This window comes from Odocoileus virginianus, chromosome 5 (assembly GCF_023699985.2).
Source record: "Odocoileus virginianus isolate 20LAN1187 ecotype Illinois chromosome 5, Ovbor_1.2, whole genome shotgun sequence".
Classification (NCBI taxonomy): Eukaryota; Metazoa; Chordata; class Mammalia; order Artiodactyla; family Cervidae; genus Odocoileus; species Odocoileus virginianus.
In genome coordinates, this window is record NC_069678.1 from 66,860,536 (window position 1) to 66,880,607 (window position 20,072).

At 38.6% G+C, this 20,072-nt stretch overlaps 1 protein-coding gene and 1 long non-coding RNA gene across 7 annotated transcripts in view; one reads left to right on the forward strand and one right to left on the reverse strand.

The window, feature by feature from the left end:
* Window positions 1-20,072, reverse strand: part of LOC110126067 (uncharacterized) — a 396,803-nt gene that overhangs the window by 266,612 nt on the left and 110,119 nt on the right. For 3 of the 4 annotated variants that reach the window (XR_011487854.1, XR_011487857.1, XR_011487856.1), the window contains one exon: window positions 16,063-16,268. The exons of the other annotated variant lie outside the window; for it this stretch is intronic. This is a non-coding gene — a long non-coding RNA (uncharacterized lncRNA). The remainder of the gene's footprint in view (window positions 1-16,062; window positions 16,269-20,072) is intronic. 4 annotated transcript variants of the gene reach the window in all.
* Window positions 1-20,072, forward strand: part of C5H1orf87 (chromosome 5 C1orf87 homolog) — a 107,891-nt gene that overhangs the window by 27,545 nt on the left and 60,274 nt on the right. For all 3 annotated transcript variants that reach the window (XM_070468080.1, XM_020875521.2, XM_020875522.2), the window contains exon 3: window positions 19,621-19,855. In XM_070468080.1, coding sequence (XP_070324181.1) covers window positions 19,621-19,855 — 235 coding nt within the window. The remainder of the gene's footprint in view (window positions 1-19,620; window positions 19,856-20,072) is intronic.

Below are 20,072 nucleotides of genomic sequence, written 5' to 3' on the forward strand. Positions count from 1 at the left end.
TTGAAAGACTAATAAATGAGTTAGAATACAATGGTGGTTTAGTCACTAAGTCATGTCTGACTCTTGCGACCCCATGTACTGTAGCCTGCCAGACTCCTCTGTCCATGGGATTCTCCAGGCAAGAATACTGGAGTAGGTTGCCATTTCCTACTACAGGGTATCTTCCTAACCCAGGGATCTAACCCCAGTCTCCTGCAATGCAGGAGGATTCTTTACCACTAGCACCAACTGGGGAGCTCAGAAAGACAATACTAAGTGCTTTAAATCCATGTCTAAAGGTGCATGTTGCTAAAATAGCATGAAGTGCATGGAACCCTGATGATTAATGGCATAGCTGATCCAGAAGAAAATATGCCAGATAATAGGAGACAAATATTCTCATTTTCTTAAAAGAGATTAACGTTGGTAGTGAAATCATGCAACTTGAAGCTTATAGACAATCCCTGACAAAATCACGGCCAAAGAAGTAAATATATTAGATGTGAGTACAAAATACAAAGGCCTTCACCACTGAGGGTTAGTCCATTTTGACCAAGAACAGAGCATGCCAAACTGGCCCCATTCTCTTTATTGATGAAGTTACTGTGGTGCAAATGAAGGGAGTCATAAAGCATAGCCTTTGTTGACTTCAGTGAGTTATTAGGAACATTATTCTCACAAAGTTTTGAAATACGTAGAGACTTCTAGACTGAATAGTATTAAGATAGATAACCAACCAACCTAGTAGTGATTGAACAATGGATTTAAACACAGCATGCTGGAGGTGGAGAGGTTGGGAGGATTTGTGTGTGACTCAGTTCTTAGTCAACATTTTTTAATCCTCACCTAAAGGAAGACAGACAAATCACTTCAGTAAACAGGTGAATAGTAGAATGCTTGGAAAATATGGCAGGAAATGAGCTAAAGCCAACAAGATGAAATCTACAGAAATATATGCAAAGTCTCTTTAGATAAGGGCACCTGTAAGTGATTATATAGAATAAATGCTTGGTATTTACTTGCTATGAAGCAATAGAATATATACTGGTCTCTGGGACTTCCTGGTGATCCAGTGGTCAGGACTCCATGTCTTCAATGCCAAGGGCCTGGGTCAATCTGTGGTTGGGGAACTAAGATGCTACAAGCCTTGGGGAATGACCAAAAATAATAATGATAATTTTCTTAAAGAAAGAATACATACTGGGTCTCTGATCCCACCCAATTTCTGGCATGGAAGCTCCTAAAACTCTCTCAATTTCCTAAGAGATAAGAACACTAGGAGTATCACTTGTTTTACTATTTGGTCTTTGATTCTGGTTCCTGACACAAAACTTGTGAAGTCCTTAGAATTTCCTGAGTGATGAGGTGTCTTTTTTTCTAATGAGGATACTCTCAGTGGGCTCCTGGATGGTTTCAGGATGGAGGTTGTGACCAGAAAGACCACACATTGACTAAAAGCTTGCAAACTTTCAGCCCAAACTTGCTCCCTATCCTCCCAGAGGGAAGAGAAGCTGGATACTGAGTGAAAGATTTATCCTAACTACATGTTGAAACTTCCTAAAAGTCCCAAAAGTATGGGGTTCAGAGAGCTTCTGGGCTGCTGAACACACCTATGTGCTGGGAGGGTGTTACGTCTGCAGAAGCCATGGGCGTTCCATTCTCTTCACCACATACTTCGCTCTCTGCATCCTTCCATCTGGCTGCCACTTAGTTGTATTCTTTAACAGCAAACTAGTGACTCCAGCCACATAATTAAAAGATGCTTACTCCATGGAAGAAAAGCTGTTACAAAGCTAGACAGTGTATTAAAAAGCAGAGACATCACTTTGCCAACAGAGGTCCATATAGTCAAACCTGTGGTTTATCCAGTGGTCATATGTGAATGTGAGAATTGGACCATAAAGTAGACTGAGAGCTGAAGACTTGATAGTTTCAAGTTGTGGTACTGGAGAAGACTCTTGAGAATCCCTTGGATAGCAAGGAGATCAAACCAATCAGTCCTAAAGGAAATCAACCCCAAATATTCATTGGAGGAACTGATGCTGAAGCTGAAGCTCCAGTACTTTGGCCACCTGATGCGAAGAGCAAGCGCACTGAAAAAAACAAAAACAAAGACAAACCCCAATGCTGGGAAAGATTGAGAACAGGAGGAGAAGGGGACAACAGAGGACGGCATCACTGACTCAGTGGACATGAGTTTGAGCAAACTATCCGGGAAGTAGTGAAAGACAGGGAAGCCTGGCTGCTGCAGGCCATGAAATCGCAAAGAGTTGGACACAACTTAGCAGCTGAACAACAACAACATCATCTAATGAGTAAGTGGTTTGCCTACATTCTGTGAGACTCTCTTTAAGTTAATCAAGCCTGAGAAGGAAATTGTGGGAGCTCTGATTTATAGCTAGCCTGTCAGAGATCCAGGTAACAGCCTGGACTTGTGCCTGACACCTGAAGGAAGTAGATCAGTCTTGTGGGACTGAGACCTTAACATGTGGGGTCTTTGCCAGCTCCAGGTAGATAGTGTCAGGATGGAATTGGAATGTAGGACACTCAGCTGATGTCAAAGAATTGCTTGGTTTGGGGAAAACCCACATATATTTGATGACCAGAAGTAGAGTGGAAGATAAAATGGAAGGTTCCCCCAATACACTTGTGTTTAATAAACTCAGCATGAACCAAAGGTGTCCAGATAGAGGAATGTGGGGGTGGGGGGTGGGCATCATACTCAGAATTAGACCTGTCACCAGGGAGTACTGTGCCTCATCCTGGCATACTAAAGGTGCAGGCACTAAAAAGGTGGCATTATGGAGGCTCCAGGGTGTGAGGTTTGGCCTAGGGGAACATTTATAGAACCTGGGAATTGAGTTGTTAAATAAAAGAGGAGTTGGGTTCCTTTCAAGAAACTCCTGTGAGTAGAGATGCTTTCAATGAATACAGTTGGCCTCTATAGTTCCTTCCAGTGCCAAGAATCAGTGACCCAGAGTATTTTATTCCATAGTTACTGCTGTTGCTGTAAAATTAGAATTGTTGGTATAGAATTGTTAAGCACAGGGGAAGCTGACTCCTTTATGGGTGGTTTGGTCACTAAATCATATTTGACTCTTGCGACCCCATGGACTGTAGCCTGCCAGGCTCCTCTGTCCATGGGATTCTCCAGGCAAGAATACTAGAGTGGGTTGCCATTTCCTTCTCCATGGGATCTTCCTGACCCAGGAATTGAACCTGGGTCTCCTGCATTGCAAGCAGATTCTTTACTGACTGAGCTCTGAGGGAAGCAACAAATACTTGTAACTGTGTATCATGTATATTGATATTTAGAGTCAATAAATACAAAATTCTGATGTTTTTCCACATGACTCTCCTGGAGCCCATATTCTGTCATTTTTTGATCCCTCAAAGTCCTTCATATTAATATATTTTGAGTTTCTTTTTTTTAAATTATTATTTATTTTTGGCTGCTCTTTGCTGCTGTGCATGGGCTTTCTAGTTGAGGTGAGCAGGAGCTATTCCCTAGCTGTGGTTCATGGCTTTCTCATTGTGGCGACTTCTTTTGTTGAAGAGCACACGCTCTAGGGTGTGCGGGCTTCGGTAGTTGTGGCACATGGGTTTTGTTGCCCCAGGGCATATGGAATCTTCCAGGACCAGGGATCTAACCTGTGACCCCTAAATTGGCAGATAGATTCCTAACCACTGGATCACCAGGGAAGACCAATATTTTTGAGTTTCTTGAAATTTTTTTAAGTGTTAATAGTTTTAGAAATTAATGCACATATGGAATCAGCATCTTTTCAATTAACAAATATTAATTGAGTACCTGCTGAGTGCCAAGCCTTGGGGACCCAGCAGAGTACCTAAAGTTCTACTGAGAGAAGACACACAACAAACATATAACAGTAAGCATTCAAGTGAAGATAGTGCAATGAGGAAAAATACAGTAGGCCCAGAGGGTATATGAAGTCACACGGGGTGCTCTCAGAAGGCCTCTCTAAGCAAGTGACACTTAACTGAGACTATGTTAAAATGAGTCTGAATTATCCAATGAGATTTATCCATGGTTAGCTAGCAGTGAGCTGGCTAAGACTAGCACAGCTTTGTCCCAGTGCGTGAGGCTTTCCATATTTCAATCTTCCATGAAACTCATAGTTTCTTCCTCCTTCTTCTGCCATAGAAGAAGAGGTTGCAGCTTCCCATGGGCCCTAGGTTCTCCAAATATTTCGCTTTCCCAACAACTGCTACAAATAGCACCTAAGATGAGCACCTGGAGCCCAAGTAGATCTTTCATGGTACACAGCCACCTTTTGCCTGCCTCATAAAAAAGTACCACATCACTTTCCAGGAACACAGCTCTCAGAGATCTGGGCAATCATATAGCTGCTGATTTTTTACCCATGAGATCCAGTCTGTACCCAGCAACACCACAGGTGTTCATCATGATCTGCTAGCCTCCACAGTTCTACACAGAGAGTGAACTATGCAAATAGCTGAAGAAATCATTCTGGGCAGTAGCGACAGGCAATAGAAAGCCTTTTGGCATGCTTAAGGAGGAGCAAGGAAGTCAGTGTGGGTGGAGTTAGTGAACAAGGGGAGGCAATGAGGTCAGGAAGGCCTGCAGGACTCAGATCATGGGCCATGTGGTCCGTATTAGAAACTTTGGATTTGTTCTATGTACAATGGGAAGACATGGAAAATTGAGAGCAGTGGAGAACACAATCAAATTTACACTTTCTAAATAATGGTTCTGGCTGCTATGTGGAGGATAAACTAGAAGAGACAGGAATATTAAAATGAGAGAGACCACTTAGGGAGCCATTATGGTAATCCAGGCAGGAAATGGTAGCATCAGGCGAGTGTATTCTTGTCACAACAAAGATTTGAAGTGACAGACATTGAGGCCCTCGGCCTGTCACAGCTCTTGGGTCTTAGACAGACCGAGTTATAGCTCTCATGTATCGAACAGACCGTGTTATAGCTCTTAGACAGATCAGCGTTACAGCTCCGTGTTACAGTTCTATTTTATTTAGAAAATTGCAGGAAAATCCATCCTCAAGGCACGAGGGCATGCTGACCCAAAGACGCAAAGAGAATAGAGTGGGGGAGCCCGCAAGTCCAGGAGAGAGAGAGAGACCTGGCCCTTTAGCTCCTCTTTTTGTTTTTTCCACCCCCCTGGGCCTGCTTTATGTAAATTGGGCTCAGCCAGGAGTACTGTTTGCTCTACCTGAGGTCCTCACTCTGGTCCTCAGACCTTCCTTTGTTCTATTTTCGAGGGCTCTTCCCTTCCTTGTCTTTTATCCACCGCCATTTTGGACTCCTGTTTCCTATTCTAACTACCTAACAGTATCAATAATCAATTATATTCCCTATATAAAATCTGGGTAAAATTTGTGATTTAAAAATTCACATACGTACTCATCCTTTTTTAAAAAAGTTATAACTAATTGTAATATCTTATTTTTGTTTAGTGCATTTCATTCTATATAATCTACACATTACCTTACTCTCCATGAACTCAGTTTCTCCCTAAAACAGAGCAATATCAGAGAACAAACTATTGTCTTTATTTTCACAAGTTCAAAGAAATAAAATAATATGCTAAAATCATACTTCTCCTATGACCTTTCCACTGTTTTTTAAATTAATCTCCTACAATAGGTTTTAAGTTATTATCATTATTCTAGCATTGTGAGAAGTATAAATAAGCATGAGATATTGTTTTGGACATATGCCTCCAGCCCAAAACATAGGCATAAATCTTTAAATAAGAGTATATGGCTTTGTGTGAGTGAATGTCATATCAATGTTATAAAAAATAGGTGGCCATTGATCTTATATCTTGAGACTGTGCAGTAAAGGTTGTTACTTTACCCTTTGAAATTCTACATTTCCAAAAATATGATAAGTAGTAAAAGGCAAAAACAAAATACTATTTAAAATGTATATGACAGGAAAAATTATTCCTCTTATGTATAAAGAGCTCTTACAAATCAATAGGAAAAATATGAGCTGCCTGGTTCAAAAAATTGGCAAAAGGTCTAGACAGGCAAGTCACAAAAGAAGAAAAAAAAAAAGAACATTAGATATATATATGGTTGAGGGACTGGAGTAGGGAATTAATCTGAGTGGTAATAAAAGAAATTTAAACAACAATGAAATATTTTCTACCAAACAGAGAATATTTTTATAACAGAAATATCCAGGGTTGACAAGGGTTTAGGAAAAAGAGTAGTCATATGCTATTGGCTTTCAAGTATACTTATCGAAAACTTTATAAGTGTATTATTTTGACATAAAATCTTCTTCTAAGAATCAATTCTGTGGAAACAATTATTGGTGGATGTAATGGTTTCATTTCAAAAGTATACACAAGAATATACTAGTTTGGGTCCAGTAGGAAACAGATTATATAAATTAAGATAATTCAAGGAGGATTTGGTTACAAGAGTAAGAGAGTTGCAAGACACAGTACAGGAATCATGGGCTAGCAGCTGCAGGGTTGTTACCACCCTGGGTCTGCAGAGATGGGAAGCAAGTATGCTCAGTTATGTCAGACTTTTGCAGCCCCATGGACTGTGGCCCACCAGGCTCCTCTGTCCATGGTATTCTCCAGGCAAGAATACTGGGGTAGGTTGCCATTTCCTCCTCAGGGGATCTTCCTGACCCAAGGATGGAACCTCCGTCTCCTGCATTGGCAGGCAGATTCTTTGCCACTGAGCCACCAGGAAGCCAAGATGGGAAGAGGGGAGCGTTAATGAGGAGGGAACAACATTCTTGAGCTAGAGAAACATAGTGACCTTCAGGCGAGAGACACAAGTAGTTTGAAGCACTCTTACAGGGAGAAACATCCCTCCCAGGAGAGCCAGGGCCAGATCGGCCAGAATCAGGGGACAGAGAGCTGACTAGCTAGTCAGTCCATAGCGGTTGGCTTCCCAGAGTGCCACAGGAGGCAAGGAAGCAGTTAAATAAACTCGTGTATATCCCTACAATGAAAAACTAGATAGTTTAAATGTTCTTGTGGAGATATAAACACTGATGGATAAGGTATCCACATGATGTTATCAACTGGAGCAGATTTTAAAAGATCACAAAAATTGTATAACCACAGTTTGGTTTAAGAGTAAAACAAAACTTAAGCTCTTGTCTCTGTGTGTGTGTGTGTGTGTGTATAGTGTAACCACTTATAATTTTGAGAAAGCACAGATTTATGTTAATGTAGTACTTCTTTTTGAACTTTATTTTCCAGAGCAGTTTAAAGTTCATGGCAAAATTGAAAGGAAGATGCAGAGATATCCCATATACCTCCTGCCCTCACACACATGTAGTTTTCCCCTTACTAGAATGGCGCATTTGTTACAATTCATGAACATATACTACCACATCTTAATCACAAAAATTCCATGGCTTACCTTAAAGTTCACTTTTGGTGTTGTATATTCTATGGGTTTGCACAAATGTAATATGACATGTGTTCATCATTATAGTATCATACAGAGTACTATTGCCCTAAAAATCTGGTATTCTGCCTATTCATCTTCCCCTCCTTTCCTAAAGTGCAATTTTCAAATACATGGTCTTTTTACATACCCCTGATTTAGTTCAACATAATTAAACAAAATCACATATTAATCATTATTGCTCCTCATTCCCATAGACCCTGTGGACGTCTCCAGAAGGTATTTGCAGAGAGAGGAGAATGGTTTGTGCTACATCCTCTAAGTGTGGATAGAAGCCCTGCCTCAGAACTGTGCCTTAAAGCACAGAGATAATTGATATAGAGGCCAGGTAGTTTCACAGTCATCTTGTTTAGAAATGTAAGAATGCAAGTGCAAAGGACTTTAAATTTCAAGCCTATAGATAGCACGTTAAAAAGCAAAGACATCACTTTGCCAACAAAGATCTGTATAATCAAAGCTATGGTTTTTCCAGTAGTCATGGATGGATAAAAGAACAGGACCATAGAGAAGGCTGAGCACTGAAGAACTGATGCCTTCAAATTGTGGTGAAGATGCTTGAGAGTCCCTTGGATAGCAAGGAGATCAAACCAGTCAATCCTAAAGGAAATCAACCCTGAATGTTCATTGGAAGGACTAATACTGAAGCTCCAACACTTTGGCCACCTGTTGCAAAAACCAACTCATTGGAAAAGACCCTGATTCTGGAAAAGACTGAAGACAAAAGGAGAAGAGGGTGGCAGAGGATGAGATGGTTAGATAGCATCTCCAACTCAGTAGACATGAATCTGAGAAACTCTGGGAGATAGTGAAGGACAGGGAAGCCTGGCATGCTGTAGTCCATGGGGTCACAAAGAGTCAGGTATGACTTGGCAACTGAACAACAACAAACAGTTGAAAATGTCAACACAAAGATTTAAAAACAACACAGTTTGCACAGCTCCTAGGGATTTCACCTGCAGACATTTTGATACAACAATGTTGTAGGTGTTGGGTTGTTTTTTTGGTTTGGGTTTTTTTTTTTTTTGTAAAATAAGGAAAATGATTCCAAAGAATTGTGCTTTATCAGAGATTTTAAATACAAATTAATCTGCTTTTTTTTTAAGGTAGGTGACTTCTATAACTTGTATTTACAATTATTAGTAAATAAACAAGGCAGCTGGAGAGATTATATTAACTCTCTCTTTTTATCCATTCAAGTAGTATTCCTCAGTTCCTGTGAACTATGAAATGTTGATCCTTTGAACTTTAGTTTTATCTATCAACAAAGAAAGTTTGGGGATCCAAAGGAAAGTTCATTCCTTCTGTACCTGGAATGAGAAAGGTGTTGATAAAGGAGACAGTACTTTGATTTAGGACTAAAACTTAACATTTGTCTTGGGCTGACTGGGAACTAGGCTCAGTGCTAAATATTCAATACATTTTATCTTAATAAGTATTATTTTCTTAATCTCACAGATGAGAAACTGAAAATCAGAGATGTGACATAACTTACCAGAAGTCACACAAGTTATGTTTGGGGCTAGGTCTCAAAACCAGGTCTCTTGGATATATAGCTCACATCCTTAACCATTGCCTGAAATTATGTGTATATTTTGCACAACTATGGAAAAGACTTTCCTTTTTCATTTTCTATGCCATCATTTATCAAACTTTTTTTTCTTTTTTTTTCATTTATTTTTATTAGTTGGAGGCTAATTACTTTACAATATTGTAGTGGTTTTTGCCATACATTGACATGAATCAGCCATGGATTTACATGTATTCCCCATCCCGATCCCCCCTCCCACCTCCCTCCCCACCCCATCCCTCTGGGTCTTCCCAGTGCACCAGCCCTGAGCACTTGTCTCATGCATCCAACCTGGGCTAGTGATCTGTTTCACCCTTGATAATATACATGTTTCGATGCTGTTCTCTTGAAACATCCCACCCTCGCCTTCTCCCACAGAGTCCACAAGTCTGTTTTGTACATCTGTGTCTCTTTTTCTGTTTTGCATATAGGGTTATCGTTACCATCTTTCTAAATTCCATATATATGTGTTAGTATACTGTATTGGTCTTTATCTCTCTGGCTTACTTCACTCTGTATAATGGGCTCCAGTTTCATCCATCTCATTAGAATTGATTCAAATGAATTCTTTTTAATGGCTGAGTAATATTCCATGGTGTATATGTACCACTGCTTCCTTATCCATTCATCTGCTGATGGACATCTAGGTTGCTTCCATGTCCTGGCTATTATAAACAGTGCTGCAATGAACATTGGGGTGCACGTGTCTCTTTTAGATCTAGAATATACATTTTCTTGTCCAGCTTTCAGAAATTATGATTTAATAAGTTCAGAGTGACTCAAGTTTCTGTCTTATTATCCAGCACCCTGCAGGTGGTCTGAAGTTTAATCACTGTCTTTTTCTCTAAGAACAAGCACTTCTTTCAGCTTCTCTCATAGAAATAACTTCCTTTGTGGATTCATTTCCATTACTCTTAAGCAGATTTGGTTTGACAGCCCTCTATGATTATCTCTTTTACATACTCTATATTTTCAATTATCATTTTATATCATAATTTTCTGTTTAAATGTCTGCTTTCTCCACCTAACTATGAGATATTTGAAGACAACACAGTCTAAAGAAAGTGAGTGGCTTAGATTCTCACTGCAACCCAAAGAATGTAGTAATGTAGAGCTAAAAAACAAGTAAAATAGAAGAAAACCTCCATGGTCCATGGAATAAACATGTCTAATGCTGTAGAATTGGATTAAGTGTAAAAAGAAGGTTTCAGAAGAGTAGGTATATTGAGATATCATCTCTATGAGTTAATTTATCCCAATAAAATGAAAACACTATTTGAAAAGATATGTATATTCCAGTGTTCGTAGTAGCATTGTTTACATTAACTGAGAAATGAAAGCAACTTAAGTGTCCATCAACAGATGAATGGATAAAGAAGATCTGGTATATAGGCAATGGAATATTACTTCACTGTAGAAAAGAATGAAATTTTACCATTTGTGACAGCATGGATAGAACTGGGGGATATTATGCTTAGTGAAATAAGTCAGACAGAGAAAAACAAATACTGTATGTTTTCACTTATATGTGGAATCTAAAGAATAAAACGAATGAACAAATATAGCAAGACAGAAGGGACTCACAGGTACAGAGAACAGACTAGTGGTTGCCAGAGGGCAGAAGGGTTGGAGGAGGAGCAAATAGGTAAAGGGCACTAAGAGGTACAAATTGATAGGTATAAAATATGTATAAAATGTACAGCACAGGAAATATAGCCAATATTTTATAATAGTTTTAAATGGAGTAAGTTTTATAATGATAATAAATTGCTACAGTGGTAAACAGTCCGTCCGCCAAGGCAGGAGATGCAAGAGACATTGACTTGATCCCTGGGTCAGGAAGATCCCCTGGAGGAGGAAATGGCAACCACTCCAGTATTCTTGCCTGGAAAATTCCATGGACAGAGGAGCCTAGTGGCTACAGTCCATGGGGTGGCAAAGAGTCAGACACAACTGATCAACTGAGCATGCACAATGTCAGAAGCTAATATCACATTGTAAGTCAATTATACTTCAATTTAAAAAAGAAAATAAAAAGAGGTAAAAAACTAAATCATACCAAAGAATAATTGGTGATTGAACTGGTTACTAATTTTGCAGCCAAAATGACCCCAATTTGGGACACTATTTTTATTCCATAAAGCAGTATAGAGTAAATGCCATGAAAAATACAGTTCAATTATCTTCATTGATGTCAGAATGTGTCTCAGTGCTATGATGAGAGAAATGGGATACTTTAGAAATAACTTTGGGATTGATGAACCTCTTGTCCCTGGAAAGGTACAAATCAAAGCTGAAGGATGGCCACTTAGGTGTTCTGAAAGGGACTCGATGCTTAGGTTGGAAGATGGACTAGGTATTTTTATATGTATTGTTTTTTATTAACATTTTAAAAGAGAATCAACATCCTGTTATTTAGCAGTAGCCAGTTTATTTATTATGGGTATGAAATTAAGGAGAGATGTGAAGGAAGGAGTACACGCTCTGGAGGCATGCAGACCTGGGTCTGAGCTCTAGATCTCTACCTATTATCAGTTAATCAATGAGCAGTTTACTTAACTTCTCTGGTGATTTATTTTCACATCTATACAATGATGATCATAACACCTACCTTTCAGGATTATTAGTAAAACATGAAAAATGTATGTGAATTTATACACAATGGCTGACACATAGAAATAATAATTTAGGGCATGTTAGCTAGCATAATTACATGATGAAGAAAGGATTTGGGCATAGGTCGGGAATTCATGTACTTTAAAAATCTTTCTGAAGACTAAACATCAATGATGATAATATATGGATGGCTCCATGGCGTTAAAGAATAAAAACACCCTCACACTCCATTACAACAACATCTTCTAAGTTAGCACTAGCTTTACATTTCAACTTCCCCATGGAGTTTAGTGAGATTTTCAGCTGCACTCCCCTCCCCAGTCGCATTTTATTTTTTATTTTGTTGTTGTCTTTTTAAAAGAGAAAAGTCTGGTTGTGATGATTATCTGTTATTACTTCCAAATAAGAACATGCTTTCATTTACTGAAATTAGGTCCCCATTCACTATGTTGGCACACTCTGGGCTGTCTCCTCCAGAGGACTGGAGGCCTGTTAGATGGTACTCAGTTGGAAACTGGCAGCACTGAGTCTCTGCCAAGGCTGGCAGACCTTTAACATGGCATCTGGTGACCTTTTTGCTGAGCCCCCTGGGTCCTCCATTTGCGATTTGATGTTCTCAGCAGGGGTGTAATCCAAATCAAATGTGAGATCTGGTGAGATGGAGTCGCAGGGGAGGTGGGGCCGGTGTAGGATCTGCACATTGCTTTGGGCAGAGGATGCTACTAGATGCCCTTCCATGTTTCTTTCTAATCCTGAGAGTCTGAGCTCTAATAGAGGGTCGCACTAAACTCTAATCCTGAGACTCTGAGCTCTAATAAAAGACTGGTTTGCAGGAAGAGCCCAACGTGAAAGGGAACAATTGGACAATTTTCTCCTCGTTTATTTATCATTCAGCCATAACTGTCATTCTCCCTAATTGCTGTAGTTCCCAGATGACACTAAACTCTTCACAGCGCCCCTGAGAGCAGCAGCTGAGGTTAGAAGTACATATGAGGAAGCTAGCTGTGTCTTGTTTCCAAGATAGTATTGATGGCTTTTTTTTTTCCTTTTTCTGAAATGGCAAATTTCTATTTTCAATAGTGCAGGTAGATAGCACACAAGCCTAGAAGAAAGAACCGTGGATTTGTGAACAACATAACAACCAACGCGTGTTGACAAATTGTGCTAACAGCAGACACATGCCATTTCTCAGCTGGGGAGTCTTTTTCATGATAAATTTAAAGTGTTATACATGTTGTTGTTTTTTTTTTAAGCAGCTTTTGCTTTAAACAGATTTAACAGATTATTTTTAATTTTACATACACTATGGCTGGTTTAACAGACAGGCAGTTACATTTCATATTTCTCAGGCAATTTTATCCTAAGACTGCCCACAAAAGGATTTTAAAGGTCATAAAAGCAAAAATGATTCAACCCTCCTTGCATTCATCCAGAAGAGTTAACTGTTTGCCCCATTACCATTTTTACTTTTAAATCCTGCACTTCCTGCTTGGTGCCTCCTCTAATTTCTGTTTCTCATATATTCCCTAACTTCCACAGACTTTTTTTCTGACTTTACTGGCACCTGGAACAATCAAGGTGCAACCAGGAAGATTTAGATTTAAATCTTGGCTGTACCTTTGCAAAGCCAGGTAGAATTAGACAATTATATAAACCCTCTGAACCTAAATTTTTCATCCTAAAATGAGAATAATATGAGCACCCACCTATAGGGCTGATCTGAAGATTAAATAAATGAATGTTTGTAAATGGCTATAATGTGGCTGCCATATACTTACTCAGTAATACTATTATTTTCGAAACCCCTGCAAAGTATAATTACTTATTTTTCTTAAGAACTTCAAATAGCACTGATTCTTTGTAACATTCTATTAACATTTATTTATATACCAATTAGGTATATTTCTTGTGGTCTTCCCTTGTGGCTCAGCAGGTAAAGAATCCGCCTGTAATGCGGCAGACCTGGATTCGATCCCTGGGTTGGGAAGATCCCCTAAAGAAGAGGAAGGCTACCCACTCCAGGATTCTAACCTAGAGAATTCCATGGGGTCGCAAAGAGTCGGGCACAACTGAGCGACTTTCACTTCACTTCACTTAGGTATATTTCATATTATTTATGTAAATCTTATGCCAATTTCCTTGAACACTTTGTAGAAATATACCTATACAATACATAAAGTACACATCATAAGTATACCACCCACTCACTGAATTTTCACAAACATGATATACCCTTGCAACAGACATCCAGATCAAGAAACAAATTGGGGGAGGGGGGTTCAGGATGGGGAGCACATGTAAATGCATGGCTGATTCATATCACTGGATGTCAAAAACCGCTACAATATTGTTAAGTAATTAGCCTCCAACTAATAAAAATAAATGAAAAAAAAAAAAAGAAACAAATTGGTACCACATTCCTAGAAACACCCCTGATGTTCCCTTCTGGACTTTATACCTCCCCGCAAAGGTAACCATTATCCTGACTTCTAGAAACACATTTATATCAGTTGTTAACTTTATTATTCCTGTATTTTTGGATAGCCAAATGAAATTAAATTTCTTAAGATCAGGGACTGTATATTATATGTCTTCTCTCACTGAAGAACTATATATTAAATGTATACTCCCCCAACATCCCCATTTTACTCTATTGTCATCCAACTACACCTATCTGACAAATCTCCAGCCCTGGGGGAAGAAGCTCACTGTCTGCCTTCCTTGCATCTCCACAAGGACTGCAGAGCATGCATCCTCTCCAACTGGTGCACAAAATCCGTGGTCTCCAGCCTTCAAGTCACCACTCGGCTGTGTCTGGCTGACCTTCCTTCTTTGTCTGATCAGCTATCTTTACAGCAGCTATTTCAAGCCATATGCCCTTAAATTCAGACCTCCTACCCCACCATTTCCTTTCTTGAGACCCAACCAGTAGTCATACCTTGTATGTCAAAGAGAAAATTTAAGCTGTCAGCAATTTGGTCAGTCTCCTGTCACCGAATGTTAAAATTTGCTTACATCCTCACCCACCTTCCTGCTACCTGATCCTGAGGTTTCATTTCTATCTCTGTCTTCTCAGTGACATTCCATCTCATTTTGTCAGGGTTCATCTTACGTTATCAGTGATATCCTCTCCTTTTTTTGGGTCAGTTGGCTCTTTGTTTAAATGTGTTTAAGTCCCTACTGTCTTTAGTTTCTTTTATTTAATTTTTTATTGAAGTATAGTTGGTTTATAATGTTGTGTCAATCTCTGCTGTATAGAGAAATGACTCAGCTATATAATATAGACATGTTTTTAGTGTCTTTTCCATTCTTTTCTGTTCTTTTCCATAATGGGTTATCACAGGATGTTAAATACAGTTCTCTGTGCTATACTGTAGGATCGTGTTGCTTATTCTTTCTATATATAATAGTTTACATCTGCTAATCCCAAACTCCCAGTCCTTCCCTCCTTTACCCCCCTCCCCACTAGTAGTCATAAGCCTGACCTCTATGTCTATTTCTGTTTTGTAGATAAGCTCATTTGTGCCATATTTTAGATTCCACATATAAGTGATATCATATGGTATTTGTTTTTCTCTGCCTGACTTACTTCACTTATGATAATTTCTACTTGCATCCATGTGTTGCAAATGGCATTATTTTACTCTTTCTTAAGTCTGAGTAGTATTCCATAGTATATGTATATATACCACATCTTTATCCATTCCTCTGTCCATGGACATCTAGTTTGTTTCCATGTTTTGGCTATTATGAATAGTGCTGCTATAAACGTAGGGGTGCATGTATATTTTTAAATTACAGTTCTTGCCAGGTACCTGCCTGTGAGTAGAATTGCTTGGTCATATGGTAACTCTACTTTTAGTTTTTTAAGAAGCCTCCACAATGTTTTCCATAGTGACTGTACCAGTTTGCCTTCCCACAAGCAGTGTAAGAGGTTTCCCTTTTCTACACACCCTCTCCAGCATTTGTTATTTGAGATTTTTTTAATGATGACCATTCTCATGGGTGTGAGGTGGTATCTCATTGTAGTTTGATTTGCATTTCTCTAATAAATAGCAATGTTGAGCATCTTTTCATGTGCCTATTGACTATTGTATGTCTTCTTTGGAGGAATGTCTATTAAGGTCCTCTACCCATTTTTTGATTGGCTTATTTATTTTTTGTTGTTGTTGTCGAGTTGTATGAGCTATTTGTATATTTTGGAGATACACATGACAAGAACAAAGCCCTATCTGAAAGCAACATTGTACTCCAGTCACCCCATTTCTCTCCTCTCCTGAAGCCAAAATTCTTCAGAGAGGTCTTTATACTTCCTACCCTTAGTTTCTGATCCCTCCTCTTTTGTCAACCCACTTCAGTCTAACACCTACCTCCATTACCTCACGCAATTCCTCGTGTCACGTTTCCTGGTGATGTCCTTATGGCTTAATTCAATGAACCCTCTTTAGAACTCACCTTTCTTAACAGCATGTGAGATGCTGATTATGCCATCTCCCTGGAAACATCATCTTCACTTTGTTGCTAAGACCACAATCTTCTAGCTTGTCTTCTACCTTACTTAGAATTTCTTCTAAGTCTCCTTTTAGGGCTCTTCCCTCTGTAAATGTAGGTGTTCCTCTCAGCTCTTTCCTAAGCCTTCTTTGCTTCTCATGATGCCATGACTAAGAGAATTGATGTAAAAAATATACATATGTCAACCTTGGCCTTATTCAAACCAACAAGTATTGCAGCAATTGTTTTATGCTCAGATTACATGACATGCTTTATTTATTTTTTTTTCTTCCATTTATTTTTATTTGTTGGAGGCTAATTACTTTACAACATTGCAGTGGTTTTTGTCATACATTGAAATGAATTAGCCATGGATTTACATGTATTCCCCATCCCGGTCCCCCCTCCCACCTCCCTCTCCACCCCATCCCTCTGGGTCTTCCCAGTGCACCAGGCCTGAGCACTTGTCTCATGCATCCAACCTGGGCTGGTGATCTATTTCACCCTAGATATACATGTTTCGATGCTGTTCTCTTGAAACATCCCGCCCTCGCCTTCTCCCATAGAGTCCACAAGTCTGTTCTATACATCTGAGTCTCTTTTTTCTTTTTTTGCATATAAGGTTATCGTTACCATCTTTCTAAACTCCATATATATGTGTTAGTATACTGTAATGGTCTTTATCTTTCTGGCTTACTTCGCTCTGTATAATGGGTTCCAGTTTCACCCATCTCATTAGAACTGATTCAAATGAATTCTTTTTGATGGCTGAGTAATATTCCATGGTGTATATGTACCACAGCTTCCTCATCTATTCGTCTGCTGATGGGCATCTAGGTTGCTTCCATGACCTGGCTATTATAAACAGTGCTGCGATGAACATTGGGGTGCACGTGTCTCTTTCGGATCTGGTTTCCTCAGTGTGTATGCCTAGAAGTGGTATTGCTGGGTCATATGGCAGATCTATTTCCAGCTTTTTAAGGAATCTCCACACTGTTTTCCATAGTGGCTGTACTAATTTGCATTCCCACCAACAGTGTAAGAGGGTTCCCTTTTCTCCACACCCTCTCCAGCATTTATTGCTTGTAGACTTTTGGATAGCAGCCATCCTGACTGGTGTATAATGGTACCTCATTGTGGTTTTGATTTGCATTTCTCTGATAATGAGTGATGTTGAGCATCTTTTCATGTGTTTTTTTTGCCATCCGTATGTCTTCCTTGGAGAAATGTCTGTTTAGTTCTTTGGCCCATTTTTTGATTGAGTCATTTATTTTTCTGGAGTTGAGCTGGAGGAGTTGCTTGTATATATTTGAGATTAATCCTTTGTCTGTTGCTTCATTTGCTATTATTTTCTCCCAATCTGAGGGCTGTCTTTTCACCTTACTTATAGTATCCTTTGTTGTGCAAAAGCTTTTAAGTTTCATTAGGTCCCATTTGTTTATTTTTGCTTTTGTTTCTAAAATTCTGGGATGTGGGTCATAGAGGATCCTGCTGTGATTTATGTCGGAGAGTGTTTTGCCTATGTTCTCCTCTAGGAGTTTTATAGTTTCTGGTCTTACATTTAGATCTTTAATCCATTTTGAGTTTATTTTTGTGTATGGTGTTAGAAAGTGTTCTAGTTTCATTCTTTTACAGGTGGTTGACCAGTTTTCCCAGCACCACTTGTTAAAGAGGTTGTCTTTTTTCCATTGTATATCCTTGCCTCCTTTGTCAAAGATAAGGTGACCATAGGTTCGTGGATTTATCTCTGGGCTTTCTATTTTGTTCCATTGATCTATATTTCTGTCTTTGTGCCAGTACCATACTGTCTTGATGACTGTGGCTTTATAGTAGAGTCTGAAGTCAGGCAGGTTGATTCCTCCAGTTCCATTCTTCTTTCTCAAGGTTACTTTGGCTATTCGAGGTTTTTTGTATTTCCATACAAACTGTGAAATTATTTGTTCTAGTTCTGTGAAAAATACCGTTGGTAGTTTGATAGGGATTGCATTGAATCTATAGATTGCTTTGGGTAGTATAGCCATTTTGACAATATTGATTCTTCCAATCCATGAACACGGTATATTTCTCCATCTGTTTGTGCATGACATGCTTTAAAATGGGTCCTTTCCACTGCATCAATAACAACAGCTAAAATTTATACAACCTTCTAGGCATAATGCATAGCTATTTTAAATGTATTTTTCTTGATAATAAAATAATATTTCCTCATGTCAGAAATTTAGAATAATAGTTTTATTATACAGTATAATGTGGTATATAGTATAGTATATAATATAGTATAATGTGGGCTTCCCAAATAGCTCAGTGGTAAAGAATCCACCTGCCAATGCAGAAGATGCTGGTTTGATCCCTGGGTCAAGAAAATCCCCTGGAGAAGGGAATGGCTACCTATTCCAGTATTCTTGTCTGGAGAACTCCATGGACAGAGGAGCCTGGTGGGCTTTAGTCTGGAGTCACAAAGAGTTGAAGATGACTGAATGACTAACAACAGTACACTACATGTAGTATAATGTAATATCCTGACTTCCGTTAGGAGGTACTTACCATTTACTTCTGACATATTTCCTTCTACATATATTATGCACTCTCACACAAAGACACATGTATTTATACATGAATTTATATAGTTGAGATAATTATATTTTTCATTTATTTGTATAAAAAGACATTTTTTCATTAAAATTATTTGTAACTATTTTAATAGCACCATACATTATCTCATAGGAACATAGAATGAAACACTCAACACATCCATCTACTAATAAATAGTTAGAGTTTAAAATTTTTTTTTTCCACATTTTTTACTTAATATAAATTTTTAAAAATTGATTTACTAGGTCAAAAATTTTAGCTTCCTGACTCTTTAATATGTTTAGTCTAGTCACCCACTATAAGAATTCTATTTATTTATGTGACCATGAGCATTTGTATTCTTTATTTCCAAAGAAGTTTTCTATATTTAAAACAATACCATGTAATTGTTTTGACTTATGTCTTTTAGTTATTAAACAAAGTTTAATAATTAGTAGATTTTTGTTTTTATATAAATTTCTTTGAGTCATTCCTACAATTTTTCCCCCTCTATTTAATATTAAAATTAAATGGAGGACTACTGAGAGAAAAAGAAGTCTTATGGCAAGACAATTAAGGAGAGACACAGAGCAGAACTGGAGCTGGCAAAATGCCTTGACTTTCTTCTTTTTCTAGTTGTAAACACTGAAAATACCTGTTAGACTTTTAAGGAAGAAAGATAAGTAATAACTTTTAGGGTTCATCTTTGAAGCTGCCATTTCTTATAGTAAGGATAGAGCAGATGGAGAGATTATAAGGAAGGTAAAGCCTGAGAAAATAACATGGTTTCTCTATGGTAAATGATCCCTAGACAAATAACAAATAACTCATTCAGTCATGCTAAATTACCAATATTCCCACCACCAGACTAACACCTGCCTTTTCTTATGCCAGCTTAGTGCAGGTGGAGTGTGCCCTGAGTAACAAAGTACAAAACTTGTTTCTTTGCAGCAAGCAGAACCAGAACTTGAAGGCAGAAGCTCAAACAGTGCTCTGGAAATCAGTGCCTGGTGATGCAGAGCAGATCGGTGGAGACCCACCAGCTCCGACTGATCCCACAGATCCTCAAATCAGTCATGACCTAGATGATGGGAAAGACAGCAAGCACCGAGAAAACAACCAGAAACCAGAGGACAGTGGGAAACTCCTAACAGGACCACTCAGTTGTAGATTTTTGGATGGCAAAGTGAGTAACAACTTCCTAAACTTTTCTTGGTAATTGGCTAGGAAATTCAGTTGGGTTGGAAACATAGACTCACATCAACACATGCTTGTCCTAGTGGTAATTAATACATTTTGCATCAAATAGAATCAAAATAACTTTTTAAATCTGAAAATGAATTTTGAGGTCATTCTGTATATTGCCTCTTCACTGACCGCTAACTGAATTGGTCAACCTACTC